Source organism: Eschrichtius robustus, chromosome 12 (assembly GCF_028021215.1).
Source record: "Eschrichtius robustus isolate mEscRob2 chromosome 12, mEscRob2.pri, whole genome shotgun sequence".
Classification (NCBI taxonomy): Eukaryota; Metazoa; Chordata; class Mammalia; order Artiodactyla; family Eschrichtiidae; genus Eschrichtius; species Eschrichtius robustus.
This window is the reverse complement of record NC_090835.1, coordinates 71,111,746-71,134,586: the sequence shown is the minus strand read 5'-3', so window position 1 is coordinate 71,134,586 and position 22,841 is coordinate 71,111,746. Positions and strand designations below refer to the sequence as shown.

General features: G+C 41.6%; 1 protein-coding gene across 3 annotated transcripts in view; it reads right to left on the bottom strand.

Annotated features, from left to right (window-relative positions):
- The window catches only part of RNF8 (ring finger protein 8), a 38,794-nt gene that overhangs the window by 6,343 nt on the left and 9,610 nt on the right, over positions 1–22,841 (bottom strand). For all 3 annotated transcript variants that reach the window (XM_068558962.1, XM_068558961.1, XM_068558963.1), the window contains exons 3-6: positions 11,874–12,614; positions 8,614–8,676; positions 3,975–4,064; positions 2,042–2,149 (exon numbers count right to left, since the gene is read on the bottom strand). In XM_068558962.1, coding sequence (XP_068415063.1) covers positions 2,042–2,149; positions 3,975–4,064; positions 8,614–8,676; positions 11,874–12,614 — 1,002 coding nt within the window. The remainder of the gene's footprint in view (positions 1–2,041; positions 2,150–3,974; positions 4,065–8,613; positions 8,677–11,873; positions 12,615–22,841) is intronic.

Sequence of the window (22,841 nt, the reverse complement as noted above, 5' to 3'; positions counted from 1 at the left end):
TAATTCTCTCATGAAAACAAATTTATGTCCTAATGGTGAATTAGCACCTCAATTTTAATATATGAAGGGGAACACACAGTGAATACTCAGTATACAGAATGGTAGGAGGCATCATCTTTACTCAAAAGCAGCTAAAAAAGTATATGTAAAAGAGAACTTAGGCTGGGAAAAAATGTAATGGGTTCAACTGATACTGCCTTAAGTAAGTAAGCCTGTGAGAAGAGAGAAAGCAGAAGGAAGCCTGTATGTGAGGGGCTCCTATGAGTAACTCCAATGGTCAGCTTTCTGCCAGGACACTTTTCACTCCCCAAAACATAAACCATTCTCCTCATTACTCTTGTTTATGTACATCTCCTAAGATACAACTTTTGTGAGGCTCCAAAGTCTTCCTTCCTGTTTTTAGGATAGCAGTAGAAAATAACACAGAAATCATGTATTTTTCAAATGCCAAGTTGAGACCAGAAAGCCAACTAGGAGACCTTCTCAGTAACGAATGAGATAAATTCTCATAAACGGGACTAAAAACCTGTCTGATTAAAATGAAACCTCTTCCCAACACTGATTTTAAGAGGTGACCCGCAGAAAAGGTCAGGCACATGCTGTAAACCAAACAAAGTCAAGTTATTTGTCTCTTACATGTCGTGCAGATGCTCTGGGTTGGCTAACTCATCACCCATTCCAACCACCCTTTCCTTGTCTTCTTCTATTAGGATCCGTAAGCCATGTCAAAACAGCACGAACTGAGTTTCTCCAAAGTAGGGAATCAAGTGACTAGAAACTATGGGGGAAATTATGACCCAAAGTCAAAGTAGATCCAGAGCAAAAGAAACAGGTCTACCCAGGAGAGATTTTTCAGGAGGCTAATAGACCCAGTCTCCCTTAAGTCCACCAGAAAAAAGGAAGCAGTGTGTGTATGCATTTTCTTTTTAAAGGAGTCTGAAAACCACTGTCATTTAACAAATTGAGTTTAACACTTGTAGTGTAAGATGAACTGGACACAGATAGTAGAATGTGTGAAAATAAAAGAGGACTGTGCAGGACTTCCCTGGCGGTCCAGTGGTTAAGACTCCACGCTTCCAATGCAGGGGGTGTGGGTTCCATCCCTAGCTGGGGAACTAAGATCCCACATGCTACACAGTGTGGCCATAAAAAGAAAAAAAAAAAAAAAAAAAAGGAGAGCCTGTGGAAAAACAAGACAGGATAACAGGGAATTCCCTGGCGGTCCAGTGGTTAGGACTCTGTGCTTTCACTGCCGAGGGCACAGGTTCAATCCCTGGTTAGGGAAATAAGATCCCACAAGCCACGCGGTGTGGCAAAAAAAAAAAAAAAAAAAAAGACAGGATAACAGATGGTAACCTAGGAGAGATGTTTCATTTTCATAAGGAGCCTCAGAGTTCCTGAAATATGTTCCACTTGGCCACTGAATTCCCAGCAGCCATACATCAATGGCATTTACCCGCCCTGTTCAAAAGCTGCACTGCACGCCTACTCTCAGCACTGTGCCCATTCAGAGCAAAGAAAGAATAGTTTTATTGGGCAGCTTTATTCTGATACTTCAAATTTCTAATGCCATCTAATTCTGGACTGTGCCAGAATCAAGTGGTTCCTGGGAGGTAAAAACCTGTACGGGTTCAACACTAGGCACAAAATCCAACAGGACATAGTTGTCAGAAAAGTAGAAAACACAGGACATTCTGACCTGTGGGAGGGTTGGGCAGCTCTCGGGTGGTTCTTTGAAACCAAAGTGTTTTCTCCCCAACACCAAAGAGATAAAGGCTTTATTACAGCCAAAACATTGATTCTGCCAAACAGGCTCAAGAACAAATGAAATAAGAAAAAAGACAGTGGAGGTAAAGAAGACTACAAAAACAAACGAGAAGTGACCATCTCTAGCAGTCACTGTGAAGTCAAATAGCTACAGTAAGTTCCTGGAGGAAAAACATTCTTCAGAATGTTTCCCTACAGCAGAAGCAGTCTGTGTAGCCGAGGCTCCATTCAGGGTTGGGAGAGTGAGAAGGCGTGAGCCACCATTCATAATTACCTCAATGAAGTATTCTGAACAAATAATACACTGGAGCTCATTCTCTAGCACGTCATTCACATGGCTAAGAACTTCCTCCTTCTGTGCTTGCACCTTCTCCTTCTCTTCCTGCAAAAACACACAACCCCACCTGTCATTCGGGAGAACCAACGAGAATGCAAAACAGGACAGGGAGCAGGGTTAATAGTCTGCAATAGGATTCAGAAGGAATCTAAATTAAAAATTCACGCTGGCACAGAAACACGAGAATAAAACTCTTTCCGCAAGGGTTACTGTTTCTCAGAACTGCTTTCTAATACAGGACACTATCTTCCTTTTTTTCCCTCTCTCGACTTTTTTAGTATGTATTCGCATTGCAGGTTCTCTCTCCTTCCCAAAAATTAACCAAATGATAACAACTGAAGGTAGCATACCCACCCCACCAACCACCCAAGACCAGAATGAGGCATTAAGTATCCTATAGCAAACTGCAGTTCAGAGGTGACACAAATCATCCCAAGCAACCAAGAACTCACTGGATAAGAAAGAAATGAGGAACAGTCCATAAAGGTAGGAAGCTTGAATTAGTGTATAAGGTCTCCTATGTTCTTTGCAGCTGCCTCTCCTATAAAATAAGGATAATACCTATGTTCCCTAGAGGCAGGAGGCTGGAGAGATGGCCCCTTGAAGTACCTTCAGGCCCCACACTCTATGATGCTTGTCACTTCCCACTCCTGCAGTGCAATTTCCCTGTGCTTTCCCCAAGAGGTCAGACTGCTCGTGGACACACTTTTTAAGGAGGATCTAGGTGTGCTCTCTTGAAGCCAACATTTATTAAGTTGGCACCTCATCTCCAAAACAGAAAGGATCAGGAGCCCCTGAGGGGGAGAGGAAAAGCCATTTAGGGTATATTTGAGTGGTTCATTTATTTCTCAAGTTTTACTTTCTCTTCTAATCAAAGCAAAGACTGTCAGACTGCTTAGGGCAGTGAAGAGGGACTGGACCCAGTTATAACTAGAGTCAAGTTCCCTGAAAACTTTTGAATTACTGGATTTAAAAAGATGTGGTGGTTTCTTGGAGGCTGGGGAAGAAGGAACTATGTGATTTAAACAGAGGATAAGGATATCAAACAAACTAGAAAGAGAGCCTCCCCCTTTTCTGTATTCTGCTCCAGATCTGTACATGAGGAGGGGTGGGCTGAGAGATGCAGTCAGACTCAGGCATAAGTCTCAGGTCAGAGGATGCAAACTGGTGGCCTGTGGACTGGATCCAGCCTGCAGACTTATTTAGTCTGGCATTCATGGTATCAAAACACTGAACTGTTGCCAATACTTGAAAACTAGGATACTTTACATAAACATTTGGATTTCCATCTTCCGTGGAAAACTCAGATCGGACAACACTGGGCTTGCATTTCTGGATGGCAATGACTGGCTGCATCAGAGAAGAGCTGCCTCTTGGGGTGGGGGTGAGGGTGCACCTCTGCCTCACAGCTCCCCACTATGTTCTTACACCCAGGCCACTTTACTCACTTCTATTATCGGTCTGACCCCAGTGGGCACTTGAGTTTACAACCCCTAATTTAAGAGTTCCACTGATTTGATATGGGAAATAACTACATAAATGCATCAAGATGAACTATTTTTTATTTTGACTACACCATCCCTTAGCCTATGTGAGTGAGACACTCTGAAGGAGTATTTACCACAGACAATGGACTAGACTCCAGGATGTGTCTTATTCCCAGCATTTTGCTTCTGGATAAAGGAAGGAAATAGATGTTGTCTTACAGGCAGAACCTTCTACAGCCCTAACTAATTTTACAGATTATTTCCCTTGAGGAAGGAAACAGCCATAACCTCTCCCTTCATTCACCATACCAACCCTTGCACTGTGGAAAATGCTGAGTTGCATGTGCTAACCAAATTCTAAACCTTCACCTTCTTTCCAGTACCTTGGTCTGCTCCAATTCTTTGTTCTTGGCTTGAATGATTGCTTCAAAGTCCTTCTTGCTGCGATTTAGCTGTTCCATCAGAGCCCGATGCTGCAGAAACATAGCAGATACATACTCAAGATGCGTTACACTGCACTGTTCCTTTCAGCCACCATGCCTGTCTCTCCCTCTGTCAGCAGCTTTGGTTCAAGAGATCAATGGATTGGCAATTTCAAAATAATGTTTTTGTTCCATCAGGACATCCCACTTACATGCTGCTTTTTTCAGGGAAAGGGGCAGATAGGGAGGGACGCCGTCAAATCTATTAATCCCTCTGGAAATAACCCAACTTCCGTGGCCATCCAAATCAACTGAAGAATTTACACTGCCTTCCAGAGAGTCTGATTCTGTGGGTTTGGCCTGGGGCCCAGGGATGTGCATTTTTTACAAAGCCACACAAGTGATCCTGGGAACAAACGCTCAAGAACTAGTAAGTAACTCTAAGGCAGCACTGGGAGCAGCTTATAAGAAATAATCAGGGAAATATGGATTCAGGAAAACTAGATAATCATTTTCTTTGAAATGAAAAAGACCTTTAACCTATTTATTCTATATATCACATACTATATGCTCATAAGGCAATGCTGCCTGAACCCTGGCTGTGTCTTCTGGAAGCTGGCATGCCCAAGAGCTAACAGCTCATTCATTGTGACTAACTGCCTACATCAAATGTCAAGAGGTTCCATTTCTATGAAACATCATTTCTGAGCTCCCTCATACTTAAGTATAGCTTATATTTTAAATCTCATTTCAAATCCTTTTTTAAAGAAGGTGACCTTTCTTCTTTTTTTTTTTTATTTTAATTCTTTTATTTGGTTTTTTTCTTTTTTTTCTGTTTTAATGAGAACTATATTTTCAAATGGTGGACTCTTTCTGCCCATAACTAAACTGAGGAAGACCTGCTGACTTAAAAGTCCATGGGTTGGGAATTCCCTGGCGGCCCAGTTGTTAGGGTTCTGTGCTTCCACTGCAGGGGGCACTGGTTCGATCCCTGGTGGGGGAACTAAGATCCCAGATCCCACAAGCCATGTGGCATGGCCAAAAAAAGTAAATAATAATATTGTATCTATGTTAAATCTGCTGAATTTGGTAACAGTGCTAGGATGATGTAAGAGAACGCCCTTGGTTTGAGGAAACAAATACTGAAGTACTTTAGGGTAAAGGGACGTAAAACATGCAATTACTTTTAAATAATGAAGTACTTTGGGGTAAAGGGACATAATACATGTAATTACTTTAAAATAATTCATAAAGAAATATACACATGGAGAAAGAGAGAAAATGGTAAAGCAACTCTTGGTAGCTGAACCAATACCAGAAACTGCCTACCTCCACGTTTCATATACATAAGAAAAATAATCCCCCAAGTCAGTTAGCTAATTTACACTTTGCAGCTGAAAGTGTGCTTTACTGATAACTCAGCTGACTCCAATTCACCTTCTACATGTCCAGAATCACACTATAAAACGGACATTCTGAAAACAGAAATGGACTTAGAGACCCAGTAACTTACAAAATCTAGCCACTTAACCAAGTCACTTAACTACTTGCGGTTAAAGTATAGTTACTTATAAGATGCAAACATCAAAATGGCATTTGTGATGAGTGCGCTGTAAAATGCAAAGTGCTATATAAGTATGGGTAGTTTCTAAAACTGTGTTTGTGCTTTTTTACCCTTTTATAGCTGTGTTTAAAATGTTGGCTAGAAGAGTGAAAACTTGTAGAAACATTTTCTTTCGCACAGGAGTCCTTTTATGCTCATTGTTTGCTTATAAGGAAATACTTCTGAATAAGAATTTAACCATTTTCTGTGCACCTACATAGAAGGTAACAAACTATTACACTGTCTATAACTCAGAAGCCTTTCTAGGCTAGTATCTATTTCTGGCTTCTTTTAGGAGACACAATCATAACAAAAACATTTAATGTGCCAGGCATTGTGCAAAGTGGCTTACATACATTGTGTAATTCTCACAAAAACTCAGTGAGTTCGATGCAATTATTATTTCATCATCAGTAAAATGGGGAAAACAATAGCAGTTACCTCACAGGGCTGTTGTAAGGATTTGAAAAGACTATACATAGAGCATTTAGCACAGTGCCTGGCCAAAAGTAACAGCTACACTCAGTTTACCATTTGTTGGTACCTTCATTTTACAGATAAACAGACACAGAAAAAGGCAAGTGTAAGCAACAGGATTTTCAACTCAAGTCTGACTCCCCAAGTTTCTGCCGCTTTCTTTCTTCTTCCTTTTTTTAAAACTATCTCCTCGTACAGTAGGGGGAAATAGTAAATCCCCATGATAGTGGCTGAACTTAAAGCCAGGAAACACCTAATTTAATTGTCTTCGACTGTCCTCAGCCCCTACCAACGCCTGGCAAAGTGAGCTGCTCACTAAGTTCTTGAACTAATGAAACACTAGGTTTCTAACCCGGGTGAGCTAGATCTTTCTGGGCTAGGTAGAGTTTCCTCATCTCTGAGCTGGTGTCCCTGGCTGCAGACCTGAAGAGGCTGTTCAGGTCCTGTTCGGGGAAACGGACTTGTCTTCCCCTCCTCAAAAAACAATTTACCAAGGGCCACTGCCCTCCGACCCACTAGGACTTGAAGGGTCCCAACCTACATTCGCCTACGATAACTCCTATACGTCCCCACCACCGCCATGGCGACATTTTTGGAGCCCAGCTCTCCCCCGCCTTCCTCTTGGCAGGCGCCGAAGGTGGTATTTCTGAAAAGATATTACTCAAGAAACACATTTTAAAATGTGTGGTCTGGGGGCTTCCCTGGTGGCGCAGTGGTTAAGAATCTGCCTGCCAATGCAGGGAACACGGGTTTGAGCCCTTGTCCGGGAAGATCACACATGCTGTGGAGCAACTAAGCCTGTGCGCCACAACTACTGAGCCTGCCTGCCACAACTACTGAGCCTGCGTGCCACAACTACTGAAGCCCACGCACCTACAGCCCGTGCTCCACAAGAGAAGCCACCGCAATGAGAAGCCCGTGCACCGCATTAAGAGTAGCCCCCACTTACCGAAACTAGAGAAAGCCCGTGCACAGCAACAAAGACCCAAAGCAGCCAAAAATAAATAAACTAATTTAAAAAAATAAAAAAACAATAAAATGTGTGGTCTGCAGAAAAAAAGCAGTTATGTCAGAAGTCCTGAGTATTCATCTTGACCACTAATTAGATGGATGTGCCTTAATTTTCTCATTTATAAAATGGGGAAACAGGTGCCCCCCTACATTGGGGTTAATAAGAAAAAAAAAATAACATATATGACAGCACTCAGAAAAGTTTTTAAAGCTCTATGTAAATGCAAGTTATTATAATTATAGGCCTGGAAAATGAAAAAGAACAGCTTCAGAAGGACCACCAGGTGGACCAAACAACAACCATGTTTCATTTGAGAGTGGTACGTCCCCCAGGCAAGCTGTTATAGAACCATGACCTAGAAGTATCCTATTTTAGGTTAATGAATGGAGACTGGCCAAGTGCATTATGCTAAATGATAGTGTGTTTTCCAGTCTGTCTCAGTAGAGGGTGAGGTATTGTGGGTGCAGGGTACTTAATGATTCCTCAGGGACTTCCAAGAGCAGAACCTTACTCTTTTCCAGTCAATTTCAAAACATTATCTGAATATTAATAATCCTCTAAATGGGAAACATGCCTACCCCCCCACCCTAGAAAATACACAAGCTTAGAAAATAAAATTCCAAAAAGACTGAATTTTTCACCTAATGCTTTCCAAGGCTGTTTGTGTACCCAAGGCTGTTTGTGCACCCAAGGTAGGCACCCTCCCAAGCATGAAGTAATATGTGACTGTTAGCACTGTAAAAAGGTTGGGAGGTAGGTAAGCAATAAAAGAACCGAATGATAAATTCTCCTGAACAAATTCTAATGCGATTACTCATTTTTCTCAAGGAGATACAAACACTCACCTCCTGACTTATAACAAACTACTGATCATTACACATAAAGAACAGAAGACAAAGCAGGTTTTAAAGATGCAAAAGAACTCATAAAAAAATAAACAGAGGAGAGAGGTAGTCAAGTTAAACTAAATAAATTACAGGCAATCTTTTAGGATAATTTTATTCCTGGAGCCTTGCCCCCTTCAGTAAACTGATACATTTTGCTGACTGTTAAACTGCACATTCTCAACGTAACCTAAAATGCCTAACTGGAACATTCTCAGATGGTTTCAGGATGGCTTCAGCTCAGGAATGGTGAGGTAATGGATGCCCTTGCAGGCCCTGGTGGCCAAGTCACAGCTCGCAATTTCCCTCTGCTGCTCTCACCTTTCTGGAAGCGCAGCCACTCTCCTAGAGAGCCTCCTAATTGCTACAGGCTCGTTTCCTCTTCACCAAAGCAACTCATGCTCAAATGAAGATGTAAGCTTTCATGCTGAGGTCTGGCATGTCTGTGAGGCTCCAAGTCTCCGACCTGATGGCGTGAGCAGCTGCCACCTGCTCTGTCTACAGACTGGAGATGCCGCAGAGGTGTGCGCTAAGCAGCAGAGGCAGCCGGCGGCCACAAGAAGCCTGGTTGCGCCCCCCACTCCGCCGCCCACTATAAGCTCAGGACAATGGCAAGAGATTTACCTCCTGCAGAGCCTGGGCCAGCTGTTGCTTCAGGTCCTCTTCCCCTTGCTCCTTCTCCAAACCCTGCAAAGCCAAAAACAAAATGTAAGGTGACCCTGCAGGAAGGGGGAAAAAGGGACAACATCCAGTAACAAGCAGAGCAGACCTGCTAGCGTGAGCATCTGGAAACAACAGGGGGCAGGGAGTGGGTGGAAAGTCTCCCGTTTTACTTCAAGCTGTTGGCAGTAAGGGACTTAAGCAGAATTAAACTGCTCAAATACTGCACACCTCAGGGCTGTCACCTTCAAGCCACCACTCAGGGTGTTCTGGAGAAACTCTGGATTAATACTCCAAGTCCCCTTCACTGGCTAATGCTGTGACTCCCAAAAGGATGCAAACTGAGAGCTTCTGAGTCACCAAGTATCTAAACTGAAACACAATCCCCTGAGCTGGCACTCACAAGCTCCACCATGTTTCTTTCCTCAATTCTGGCCACTCTGTCTCTCACTCTGAGTCTTTACCACTTCTAGCCCATAAACTGCTCCTCCTCCTGCCTTGCCTGAGCTTATGCTATATCTCCTCCATCTGCCCCCTCGAATGTGGATGCCTTCTACATCATCACTCCCCTACATCCAGCACCTTCCAGAAGAACCTCTGGGCCCTTCCCTCCTTAAGAATTACCTACCCGACACTTCCCACGTAAGACTCCACACTCCCAAGGCAGGGGGTCCAGGCTCGATCCCTGGTTGGGGAACTAGATCCCACATGCATGCCAGAACTAAGAAGTCCGCATGCTGCAACTAAGAAGTCTGTATGCCACAACTAAGAAGCCCACATGCCGCAACTAAGAAGTCTGCATGCCACAACTAAGAGTCTGCATGCCACAACTAAGAGTCTGCATGCTGCAACTAAGAAGTCCGTATGCCACAACTAAGAAGCCCACACGCTGCAACTAGAAGATCCCATGTGCCGCAACAAAGACCTGGCGCAGCCAAAATAAATAAATAAATAAATATTAAAAAAGAAAGAATTACCTACCCATTTAATATGCCAACTGGAAATTGTTCTCTAATTTAAATATATTGACTTGAAACTGTTCTGATTATTTGTGTGTATAATACATCTTGTCTCCTCAACCAGATATATTCCTTAATGGCAAAAACCATTTATTAAGCATCTTTATAACCACCCAAAATCAAGTATAGTGCCAGGTAATGTGGGTGCTCAAAAAACATCTGTGTGGCTAATATGTATAAAATAGATAACTAAAAAAAAAAAAGAAAGAATGACGTGGAGAATTCCATAACAGACAGGGTCCTCCTCCCATTATAGTAGTTGAAAATGCCACATCCCTGCTTTCATGATGTCCTCTGAACCCAAAGTGCTATCCTGGAACAACCAGACACCCTCAGAAACTGGTTACTTGAGGTTACAGGGAGTGCAAGATTCCACCCCATGGGGTGGTGGTGGAAGTATCATACAATAACATTTAATTTCCAGAGGAGCAGCAGAAGTGATTCCAGGCTTGTGTTGAGACCCCAGCATTAGCACTGCTGGCCCTGCAGGTGAGATGTTTGTGCCCAGTGACAACAGCGTAGCATCTTCCTTGGACTAGGTCTGTCTCATTCCTGACTGTATAGTTTCCAGCCTTGTTTTCCCAGTCCCCCAGCAACTAATGTTGTTTAAATAAATTCCTTATATTGCAAAAAAAAAAACACAAAACCTGTGTGGGAATTCCCTGGCAGTCCAGTTTTTAGGACTCCGTGCTCTCAATGCTGAGGGCCCAGGTTCAATCCCTGGTTGGGGAACTAAAATCCCACAAGCCACGCAGTGCAGCCAAAAAAAAAAAAATTCTGTGTGAAGTAGCAAGGGTTAAGTGAGCTTCTGAGCAAGCGGTAGGGGTAGGATAAATTCTTAGGGCTTGGTGGGAGATGGGAATGCAACTAATAAACAAAGGACTAGATATACATCACTAGGAGCGATTTATATATGGCCCTCTCATTCCTGGAGAAATTCTCTAAACCAGTCCTTTTTGCCTTTCTTTACCATTTTGATAAGGAAAAAGATTTCACAGCTATATCTTGAAGCGTGCCGAAAGCAGCCACAAATATTAACAGTAACTCTTGTTCCTGAACACATAAGCCTTTAAAGAGAGCTCTGCTCTGGTGAAGGTGTCATACACTAAATATGTAGAGATAAACCTCCGTCTATTAATTTCAAGAACTAGTCCAGGCTGGAAAAGGGCAGCAAAAAGGTACACATAAGCAAGCAGTGTATATCCTTAGAAAGACCTATTTAATCCATGGCCTTTGCTAAGACCAGAAGTTTACAGGGATAGCTGAGATCAGAATGAAATCTACAAACTGTTCAGAAATAAGCCAACACAACTGGCTGTTTCTTACCCTGAGTAAAGTACATGAAAGAGAAAAGCTTATTCACTTCAATCCTGATTGGCCCCTCTTAGTTCTAAGTCAACAATGGGGAATTCTTGACATTCAGTATTACCTGAGCAAGTAGGTGAGAGTAAAACATGTGGCTCTTGCCAGATGGGGACTGACATTTTGAGCAGAACCAGGATCAGCCGTAGCCTAGAAGCTTTGTGCAAGAGCTTGTCATCTAAACAAATGACTTGGGGGTGCAGACACATTTGCCCTCACCTTGACACAGCTAAGACAGTCATTATTTTATCTACTAAAGGCCCTGTGGAAGGTGGCTTATCACTCAACCCAACAACTGAGTCATGGTGTACCTGTCCCCTCCCATGCTGGCTACTCAGGTCAGAAACAAACATTTTCTGCCTTTCTAGCCTCCCACTTCCTAGGTTAGCTACAGAGCTAACAAGTTGCCAGGTAAATCAAGGGCAGAGTAATCAGGTGACCTACACCTGCCTTGGGTACAGGAATTTGGCTTTGACCTCAGAACAGAGAAAGATTACTCATGAAGACAACTATTGCGTTAACTGGGGTGTGCTGTAATTTGGGGGCATCTTTACCTTCATCCAACCTCTCTCTGAATTTACCTCAGTTCTGAGATGCCTCACCTTGACATCCTGTTATATCTTGGCTGGTTCTGCCAGTCACCTTTCCCCATCTTGGCATCCCAGCTCTGGCTCTTGATCTGATCATCATGCTGAACCTCAAAGTTTTCTGTTCCCATTACTTCTCCTGTCCCTGGCACTCAGCACTTGCTCCCTGATCCAGAAACAGAGAGCTCTGGCCAGAGGCTCACAAAGGGCCTGCCCACCCCAAGGGGCACTCTTGTCCTTCCCTCCTGTGTGGTACCTGGAGATGCTGCTGCTCTTCCTGGAAAGTCTTCTCCAGCTGCTCCACTCTGGCCTGCTGTTGGGCCTGCTCTGCACACAGCTGGGACTGTAAATCCTGCAGTTCCTGCTCCATTTTCACAATTTTCTTCGAGTTCCCTTTTTGGGTCTGCTTTTTCACATTCAGAACAGCTACCTGCTTTTCCTGCATCTGTGTTTTCAGCTTTAGAATCCTGGACATCGTTACCTTAAACAGCTCTAAGCTGCTCTGAGATGCTGAAGGACTTGAGGCTGTCTGCTTCTTATAATGAAGCTCTACAACTTTTGCGGGGCCTGGGTAAACATGAGCCCCTGTGGTGTTCCCACTTAGCTGAAGAGAAGTCAAAGTAGGATCCAAATATTCAGAGGGTTGACTAGCCACTTCACCCTTCCCATGTGACTTCACTGGCTGACCAGATTCACAAGACACTTTACTTATTTTGGATTTCAAATTTGAGGGGCCTTCAGCTCCAGAACCCTCTAATTCATTCAAACTAAATTTCCTTTTAGTTCTCAAGCCCTTATTTTTTACCATCATCTGGTCACTTTTTGGGGAAAGACAAGGGTAAATCCTCTCCCAGTCTTCTTCAGTAACTTCATATTCATACTCTGCATTCTCCTTATTTTCCAGAGGCACCCCAAGCTGGATGTGATCTCCATTATGGATAGAATAGACCTTTAAAGGTTCTAGACGTTCTCTGTTCAGCCAAACACCATTCAGACTCTGGGGAAAGGGAAAGAAAGACAAAATAAGCTTCATGATTTCCCTCCTCTTAATGGAATTTCTTTCCTGCTGCTGCAAAACCTTCTGTCTTTTCAGAAAGAAAATCCTTGGAGGCGGAGTCAAGATGGCGGTGTGGGAAGACGCAGAGTTAGCGTCTCCCCAAAACTAGGGCACCTGCCACCACTGGTGGGGGACTCTGATGCCCAGGGAGATGGGAGGAACCCCAAAGTGAACCGGTAGGACATAGGGGGACTGAGGGGGGAGGAGAAATGGAGGCCAGATAGGATTGCCGCCCCTGAGGCTGGGGAGATCAGGAGAGGCAGGCAGGAGGGGCCCTCCAGAAGGAGCAGGAGAGGTGGGGAGGGTGACTGCCCCTCCCACTTGAGCCCAGGAAGCCTGCTGGGCTCCCAGGTGAGGTCCCCTGCCCTCTGAGACCAGGGGTGGGGGGCACACCTGGGCCCCTTCTGTTCCTTGAGCCTAAGCCCCACCCCCCACAGCCCCCAGGGCCTTTTCCAGCCCTGTGGTCCTGAGCATTGGCCCACCCCACCACCCAAACCTCACCCTTGCTTAGGCCCCGCCTTCCACAGCCAAGGCCTTCCCCCCACCCCTTTTTTTTCTTTTCTTTTCCCTCTTCCTCTTTTTTCCTATTGTGATGTACCTTCCAGTTGTTGATTCATCTGTATTTTTATTTTTATATTCTTTCTAACATATCTGTTAGTTTCCTAGTCTAATTTTATTTTTTACTTTGTTACTGTTCTTTTTGTTTCTGCCCCACGTGGCTTGTGGGATCTTGGTTCACGAGCCCGGGGTTGGGCTGAAGCTCCTGCGGTGGGAGCTCCGAGTCCGAACTACTGGACTAACAGAGAACCTCAGACCCCAGGGAATATTCATCAGAGTGAGGTCTCACGGAGTTCACCATCTTAGCACCAAGACCCAGCTCTGCCCAGTAGCCTACAAACTCCAGTGTTGGAAACCTCAGGCCAAACAACCAGTAAGACAGGAACACAATCCCAAACATAAAAAAGAAAAAAGAGAGACGGCAAAAAAATACGTCACAGATGAAGGAGCAAGGTAAAAATCTACAAGACCAAGTAAATGAAGAGGAAATAGGCAATCTACCTGAAAAAGAATTCAGAGTAATGACAGTAAAGATGATCCAGAATCTTGGAAATAGAATGGAGGCACAGACTGAGAAAATATAAGAAATGTTTAACAAAGACCTAGAAGAACTAAAGAACAAACAAACAGAGATGAACAACACAATAACTGAAATGAAAAATACACTAGAAGGAATCAATAACAGAATAACTGAGGCAGAAGAATGAATAAGTGAGGTGGAAGACAAAATAGTGGAAATAACTGCTGAGAAGCAGAATAAAGAAAAACGAATGAAAAGAATTGAAGACAATCTCAGAGACTTCTGGGACAACACTGAATGCACCAACATTCAAATTATAGGGGTCCCAGAAGAAGAAGAGAAAAAGAAAGGGTCTGAGAAAATATTTGAAGAGATTATAGTTTAAAACTGCCCTAACATGGGAAAGGAAATAGTCACCCAAGTCCAGGAAGCACGGAGAGTCCCATACAGGATAAACGCTAGGAAAAACACACCAAGACACACATTAATCAAACTAACAAAAATTAAATTCAAAGAAAAAATATTAAAAGCAGCAAAGGAAAAACAAAAAATAACATACAAAGGAATCCCCATAAGGTTATCAGCTGATTTTTCAGCGGAAACTCTGCAGGCCAGAAGAGAGTGGCAGGATATACTTAAAGTGATGAAAGAGAAAAACCTACAACCAAGATTATTCTACCCAGCAAGGATCTCATTCAGATTCGATGGAGAAGTCAAAAGTTTTTCAGACAAGCAAAAGCTAAGAGCATTCAGCACCACCAAACCAGCTTTACAACAAATGCTAAAGAAACCTCTCTAAGCTGGAAACAAGAGAAGAAAAAGACCCACAAAAACAAACCCAAAACAATTGAGAAAATGGTAATAGGAACATACATATCGATAATAACCTTGAAAGTAAATGGATTAAATACCCCAACTAAAAGACACAGACTGGCTGAATGGATACAAAAACAAGACCCATATATATGCTGTCTACAAGAGACCCACTTCAGACCTAGGGATACATACAGACTGAAAGTGAAGGGATGGAAAAAGATATTCCATGCAAATGGAAATCAAAAGAAAGCTGGAGTAGCAATACTTGTATCAGATAAAATAGACTTTAAAATAAAGACTGTTACAAGAGATAAGGAGGGACACTATATAATGATCAAAGGACCAATCCAAGAAGAAGATGTAACAATTATAAATGTTTACGCGCCCAACATAGGAGCACCTCAATACATAAGGCAAATGCTAACAACCAGGAAAGGAGAAGTCGACAGTAACACAATAATAGTAGGGGACTTTAACACCCCACTTACACCAATGGACAGATCATCCAAACAGAAAATAAATAAGGAAACACAAGCTTTAAATGACACAACAGACCAGATAGATTTAATTGATATTTATAGAACATTCCACCCAAAAGTGGCAGAATACACTTTCTTCTCAAGTGCATACAGAATATTATCCAGGATAGATCACATCTTGGGTCACAAATCAAGCCTCAGAAAATTTAAGAAAATTGAAATCGTATCAAGCACCTTTTCTGACCACAACACTATGGAGACTGGAAACCAATTACAGGAAAAAAACTGTAAAAAACACAAATACCTGGAGGCTAAACAGTGTGCTACTAAATAACCAAGAGATCACTGAAGAAATCAAAGAAGAAATTTAAAAATACATAGAAACAAATGACAATGAAAACACGATGACTCAAAACCTATGGGACGCAGCAAAAGCAGTTGTAAGAGGGAAGCTTATAGCAATTCAATCTCACCTCAAGAAACAAGAAAAATCTCAAATAAACAACCTAACCCTACAGTTAAAACAACTAGAGAAAGAAGAACAAAGAAAACCCAAAGTCAGTAAAAGAAAAGAAATCATAAAGATCAGAGCGGAAATAAATGAAATAGAAACAAAGAAAACAATAGCAAATATCAATAAAACTAAAAGCTGGTTCTTTGAGAAGATAAACAAAATTGATAAACCCTTAGCCAGACTCATCAAGAAAAAAAAGGAGAGGATGCAAATCAACAAAATTAGAAATGAAAAAGGAGAAATCACAACTGACATTGCAGAAATACAAAGGATTGTAAGAAACTACTACAAACAACTATATGCCAATAAAATGGACAACCACAAAGAAATGGACAAATTCTTGGAAAGGTACAATGTTCCAAGACTGAACCAGGAAGAATTAGAAAATATAAACAGACCTATCTCAAGTAATAAAATTGAAGCCATAATTTAAAATCTTCCAAAAAACAAAAGTCCAGGACCAGATGGCTTCACAGGCGAATTCTATCAAACATTTAGAGAAGAGCCAACACAGATCCTTCTCAAACTCTTCCAAAAAATTGCAGAGGGAGAAACACTCCCAAATTCATTCTATGAAGCCAGCATCACCCTGATACCAAAACCAGAAAAAGATATCACAAAAAAAGGAAATTATAGACCAACATCACTGATGAACATAGATGCAAAAATCCTGAACAAAATACTAGCAAACAGAATCCAACAGCACATTAAAAGGATCATACACCATGATCAAGTGGGATTTATCCCAGGATGCAAGGATTCTTCAATATACGCAAATCAATCAATGTGATATACCACATTAAAAAATTAAGGAATAAAAACCAAATGATCATCTCAATAGATGCAGAAAAAGCTTTTGACAAAATTCAACACCCATTCATGATAAAAACTCTCCAGAAAATAGGCACAGAGGGAACCTACCTCAACATAATAAAGACCATATATGACAAAACCACAGCAAGCATCATACTCAAAGGTGAAAAACTGAAAGCATTTCCACCAAGATCAGGAACAAGACAAGGATGTCCACTCTCCCCACTCTTATTCAACATAGTTTTGGAAGTCCTAGCCACAGCAATCAGAGAAGAAAAAGAAATAAAAGGAATAAAAATTGGAAAAGAAGAAGTAAAACTCAACTGTTTGCTGATGACATGATACTATACATAGAAAATCCTAAAGATGCCACCAGAAAACTACTAGAACTAATCAATGAATTTGGTTAGGTTGCAGGATACAAAATTAATGCACAGAAATCTCTGGCATTCCTACACACCGACAACAAAAAATCACAAAGAGAAATTAAGGAAACACTCCCATTTACCATTGCAACAAAAAGAATAAAATACTTAGGAGTAAACCTGCCTAAGGAGGTGAAAGACTTGTATTCAGAAAACTATAAAACACTGATGAAAGAAATCAAAGATGACATAAACAGATGGAGAAATATACCATGTTCTTGGATTGGAAGAATCAATATTGTGAAAATGACTATACTACCCAAAGCAATCTACAGATTCAATCCCTACCAAACTACCAATGGCATTCTTCACAGAATCAGAACAAAAACTTTTACAATTCGTATGGAAACACAAAATACCCTGAATAGGCAATCTTGAGAAAGAAAAACGGAGCTGGAGGAATCAGGCTCCCTGACTTCAAACTATACCACAAAGCTACAGTAATCAAGACAGTCTGGTACTGGCACAAAAACAGAAATATAGATCAATGGTACAGGATAGAATGCCCAGAGATAAACCCACGCACATATGGGCACCTAATTTATGACAAAGGAGGCAAGAATATACAATGGAGAAAAGACAGCCTCTTCAATAAGTGGTGCTGGGAAAACTGGACAGCTACATGTAAAAGAATGAAATTAGAACACTACCTAACACCATACAGAAAAGTAAACTCCAAATGGATTAAAGATTTAAATGTAAGACCAGACACTATAAAACTCTTAGACGAAAACATAGGAAAAACACTCTTTGATACAAACCACAGCAAGATCTTTTTTGACCCACCTCCTAGAGTAACAGAAATAAAAACAAAAATAAACAAATGGGAACTAATGAAACTTAAAAGCTTTGGCACAGCAAAGGAAACCATAAACAAGACGAAAAGACAACCCTCAGAATGGGAGAAAATATTTGCAAATGAAACAACAGACAAAGGATTAATCTCCAAAATATACAAACAGCTCATGGAGCTCAATATCAAAAAAAAAAAAAAAAAAATCCAGTTAAAAAATGGGCAGAAGACCTAAATAGACATTTCACCAAGGAAGACATACAGATGGCCAAGAGGCACATGAAAAGATGTTCAACATCACTAATTATTAGAGAAATGCAAATCAAAACTACAATGAGGTATCACCTCACACCAGTCATAATGGCCATTATCAAAAAATCTACAAACAATAAATGCTGGAAACGGTGCGGCGAAAAGGGAACCCTCCTGCACTGCTTGTGGGAATGTAAATTGATACAACCACTATGGAAAACAGTATGGAGATTCCTTAAAAAACTATATATAGAACTACCATATGACCCAGTAATCCCACTACTGGGTATACACCCTGAGAAAACCATAATTCAAAAAGAGACATGTACCACAATGTTCACTGCAGCACTATTTACAATAGACAGGACATGGAACCAACCTAAATGTCCATCGACAGATGAATGGATAAAGAAGATGTGGCACATATATACAATGGAATACTACTCAGCTATAAAAAGAAACTAAATTGACTTACTTGTAGTGAGGTGGATGGACCTCAGTCTGTCATACAGAGTGAAGTAAGTCAGAAAGAGAAAAACAAATACTGTATGCTACTAACGCTATGAATGGAATCTAAAAAAAAAAAAAAAAAAGAATGGTACTGATAAACCTAGTTGCAGGGCAGGAATAAAGAGGTAGACATAGAGAATGGACTTGAGGACATGGGGTACGAGGGTGAAGCTGGAGCAAAGTGAGAGTAGCATTGACATATATACACTACCGAATGTAGAACAGTCGGCTGGTGGAAAGCAGCAGCATAGCAGCATAGGGAGATTGGCTTGGTGCTTTGCGATGATCTAGAGGGGAGGGATAGGGAGGATGGGATGGAAGCTCAAGAGGGAGGGGATATGGGGGCATGTGTATGCATATGGCTGATTCGCTTTGTTGTGCAACAGAAACTAACACAGTATTGTGAAGCAATTATACTCCAATAAAGATCTATTAAAAAGAAAGAAAGAAAACCCTTGAGAACAAATAGAAAAGAAAGGTTCATAAACTGCCATCCTTAGAAACAGCATTCTTCAAACAGCACTTTGGCTTTTTACCTATATGATGTTCATCTCTCCAGAGAAGTGCCTGTGTAACAGGCAGGAATCACCTTGTTACTGTGGATGAATTACTCAAATAAATGCAGTAGCATTAAAAGAAACTGAAATCGAATAGCTCCTATTGATGTAAACTGGGGGCAATGGCCCAAGACTGGAAAAACTGCTCTAATGATGAGGTTCCGAAGGTATGCTTGGCCAAGAAAGTCATGCAGGCACTGTCTCTGGATGTGTGTGGCCCCTGAACACACTGGTGAATGAAAAAACACTTCCCAGTACACATAGACCAAAAAAGAAAGTACCAATACCTTGTACTGGGGTCAAATCGCAGGTGGGATCTGATCCAAATAACAGCACCAGAGGTCCATGGGCAACAGAACACGTGGTTAAGAGCTGGAGCTCTGGACTCAGCTTATTAGTTGCATGGCCTGCACCAATTTACTTAACCTCTTTGTACCTCAGTTTTGTCTGTAAAATAGTACAGTTCCTATCTCATACTGCTCCTGTGAGGAATGACTGAGGTAATACATGTAAAACACTTAGCACACAAACACTTAAACACTAAACACATAGAACAAATGCTCGATATTTACTTTTGTGGTTTAAATTGTATCACAGTGTGGGGATTAAGAGCATGAACCTGAAGTCAGACTGCCTGGGTTTGTAATTTGGCTCCATTACTTAACAGCTGTGTGACTTAGGCAAGTTTCTTAACCTCTCTATGCCCCAGCTGCCACATCTATAAAATGGAAGATAATAATAGTCTCTCCCTCATGGTGTTTGTGTGGATTTAATGAGGTAAAATATGTACTGTACTTAGAAAAGTACCTGGCACATGGTAAGCATTATATAAGTGTATATATAAGTGTTCACTACCATTATTTTGTTCTGGCTCAGCTGATTTATCAACAATCACCTCAACTCTGTGCTCAGCATCTTGCAAAGTAAACATACTGAGTACAAAAGCAGAAGATATGAAAACATCTTTTAGCAGCTGACCATGGAAAGCAAAACACAAGGGCATATTTAAGCAAATGTGGGATTACATAGCACAGCCTATAAATGCAAAGGAATATCATGTAGAGCTGGGTTAGCTAAGAGATGCTAAATGGGGATGATAGATCCTAAAACAGACCTGAAGCAAATGCAGCATTTAAAGTTTTAAGAGACAAGTGGGGCTTCCCTGGTGGCGCAGTGGTTGAGGGTCTGCCTGCCGATGCAGGGGACACGGGTTCGAGCCCTGGTCTGGGAGGATCCCACATGCCGCGGAGCAACTGGGCCCGTGAGCCACAACTACTGAGCCTGCGTGTCTGGAGCCTGTGCTCCGCAACAAGAGAGGCCACGATAGTGAGAGGCCCGCGCACCGCGATGAAGAGTGGCCCCCGCTTGCCACAACTAGAGAAAGCCCTCGCACAGAAACGAAGACCCAACGCAGCCCAAAATAAAAAAAAAAAAAAAAAAAAAAAAAAGAGACAAGTGGGCATTTTAACCCATATCAAGGACTTAACTTTGGGGGACAGGACAGAGATGAAGTTCACATCTGAACAGGGACTAAGGCTTATGTTTCTGTTGGTAAAAATAGCTACCTACTTTCACGAAGAAAAAATACCTGGTCAACCCAAATATGAAGGACAGGGGGCTGGACCACAAGGCACAGAGGATCCAGGGGAGTAGAGACTGGATCTCAGCTCTGGTTTGGTATTAGGCTCTAGTTTCTGGTTCTATATTATTTGGCTCAAGCAGGGAGAGGGAGAGAAAGACGAGCAAAGAAACACACAGAAAGACTGGCTTTTACCTCAAGGCCTTAGGCCTAACCTGGCTTATCTGTCAACCTGCTCCTAAACTTTCCATTCATATTCAGCCTGAGAAATTATAGGAAGTGATCGGTTCTGCAGACTTCTGTAACAACACATGAGGAATTAACAAAGGAGGAGGATGGAGACCAGAAGAGTCAATTTTAAAATATACATAGGAAAACAGTCTCAGGGAAAGTAATATGACACAGGAGGCCACCTAATGTCAAGATACAGACATTTAAGAAAAACTCAAAGGCAAAGATAATGTTAAATAAATAAAGAAGGTTATAGAAGCAGCCCAAGACGAGAGAGAACAAGGATTCCCTAAAAAGCTGGGGCAAACTCTTGAGACATATGGCAGCCCTCCACTAGATCCTCTGTATTAACCTGCCTTCCTTCAGAGCCCTTTAGGTCTGAAAAATAAGCTCTCAAAATTTTTCCATCACATTTTATCCTTGGATGCCTCTGTTTACCCATTAATCACTCTTTGGTGACACCTAGCAGTATAATTTGGACCAAAGGCCCAAATTGGTTCTGTTCACACAGTGACTGTAGAAAAGATGAAAATACCATGGCTATACAGGAACAGTCAAGTACTGCCCAGGATATGATTTCAAATACAATGGTTTAAATAAATCAAACTCTGTTCAGTACTTTCTTGATGCTGGTTTTCATAATCACCAGTCTGAACAATGTCAGCAGCAGCAAAGTGATAACCAAAGAAAAGCCTGCCCAATGTCTCAGTCATCAATGAGGAAAAGGTGGAATAACCCTCACCCCCTTAAATACTAATTACTTCACTTAATGCTCAATCTCTGTACAGCATTTTTAATCGGTTGTTGAGAACAGTGGAAACCCAAAGCCAAAAGCCAATGTTTCCTTGCAGTTCTCTAGATGACTTATGTAGCTCAGTGGTTCTCAGCCCTAACTGTAGAGTGAAATCACCTGGAAACGTTTAGAACAAATAGCAGTGCCTGCTATTAGACTTAGTCTTAGTCCTTAGACTTAGTCTCATCCTTAGAATTAATTGGTCAGAGATGGGAACTAGGCATCAGAATTTTTAAAGCCAGGTTTAGACACAAACACTGTGTATAGTCATATCAAGACACAGGGCCCCTTTGCAGTCAACCCTTCACCCATATCCAGGCAGCTACTCATCTGGTCTCTACCCTGCAAAGGTCTGCCTTTTCCATAATGTCGTATAAATGGAATCAGACACAGTATGTACCCTTTTGAGTTTGGCTTCTTTCGCTTAGCATGATGGCTCTGAGATGTGTCCACTTGGTTGCATTACAGTAGCTTGGTATTTTTATTGCTAAGTAGTACTCCAGGGTATGGGTATATCAGCTTGTTTCTCTGTTCCCTAGTTGTTTTCTTCCAGTTTTTGGTGATTATGAATAAAGCCACTATAAACATTCTGGTACAAGTTTCTGTGAGAACATAAGTTTCCCTTAATTTGGGGTAAATACCTAAAAATAGAATTGCTGGGTAAGTGTATGTTTAACTGTAAGAAACTGCCAAACTGTTTTTCAAAGTGGCAGTACTATTTTGTTTTCTCACTTGCAATGTTTAAGCGTTCCAGTTACTCTGCATGCTCACCAGCACTTGGTAGTGTTTTATTTTAGCAATTCTAATAGGTGTATCAGTCAATATTTTAAAAAATTCTTTACTAAATCATAACATACAAACATAAAAACATACAAATCATAAATGCACAACTAGGTGAATATCACAAAATGAACACTCAGTGTAACTATCACAAGGTTTAAAAAAAAAAACAAAAAACCCCCACATTATCAGCATCCCAGAAACATCCTTGTGCCTCCTTCTAGCCACTAAGCACCTGCCCCTCACCCCATAAAGTGACTACTAGCCTGGCTTAACATCACACGTTAGTTTTGCCTCATTCTGAACATTATACAAATGGCATCAAATAATATGTATTCTTGAGACTTTCCTGCCAGTCCAGTGGTTAAGAATCCGCACTTCCACTGCAAGGGGCGTGGGTTTGATCCCCAGCTGGGGAACTAAGATCCCGCATGCCACGTGGCACAGCCAAAAAAAAAAAAAAAAGTATTTTTTTGTGTCTGTTTTCTTTCACTCAATATTATGTTTGCGAGATTTATCCATGTTGTTGGATATAGTAGTAATTCAT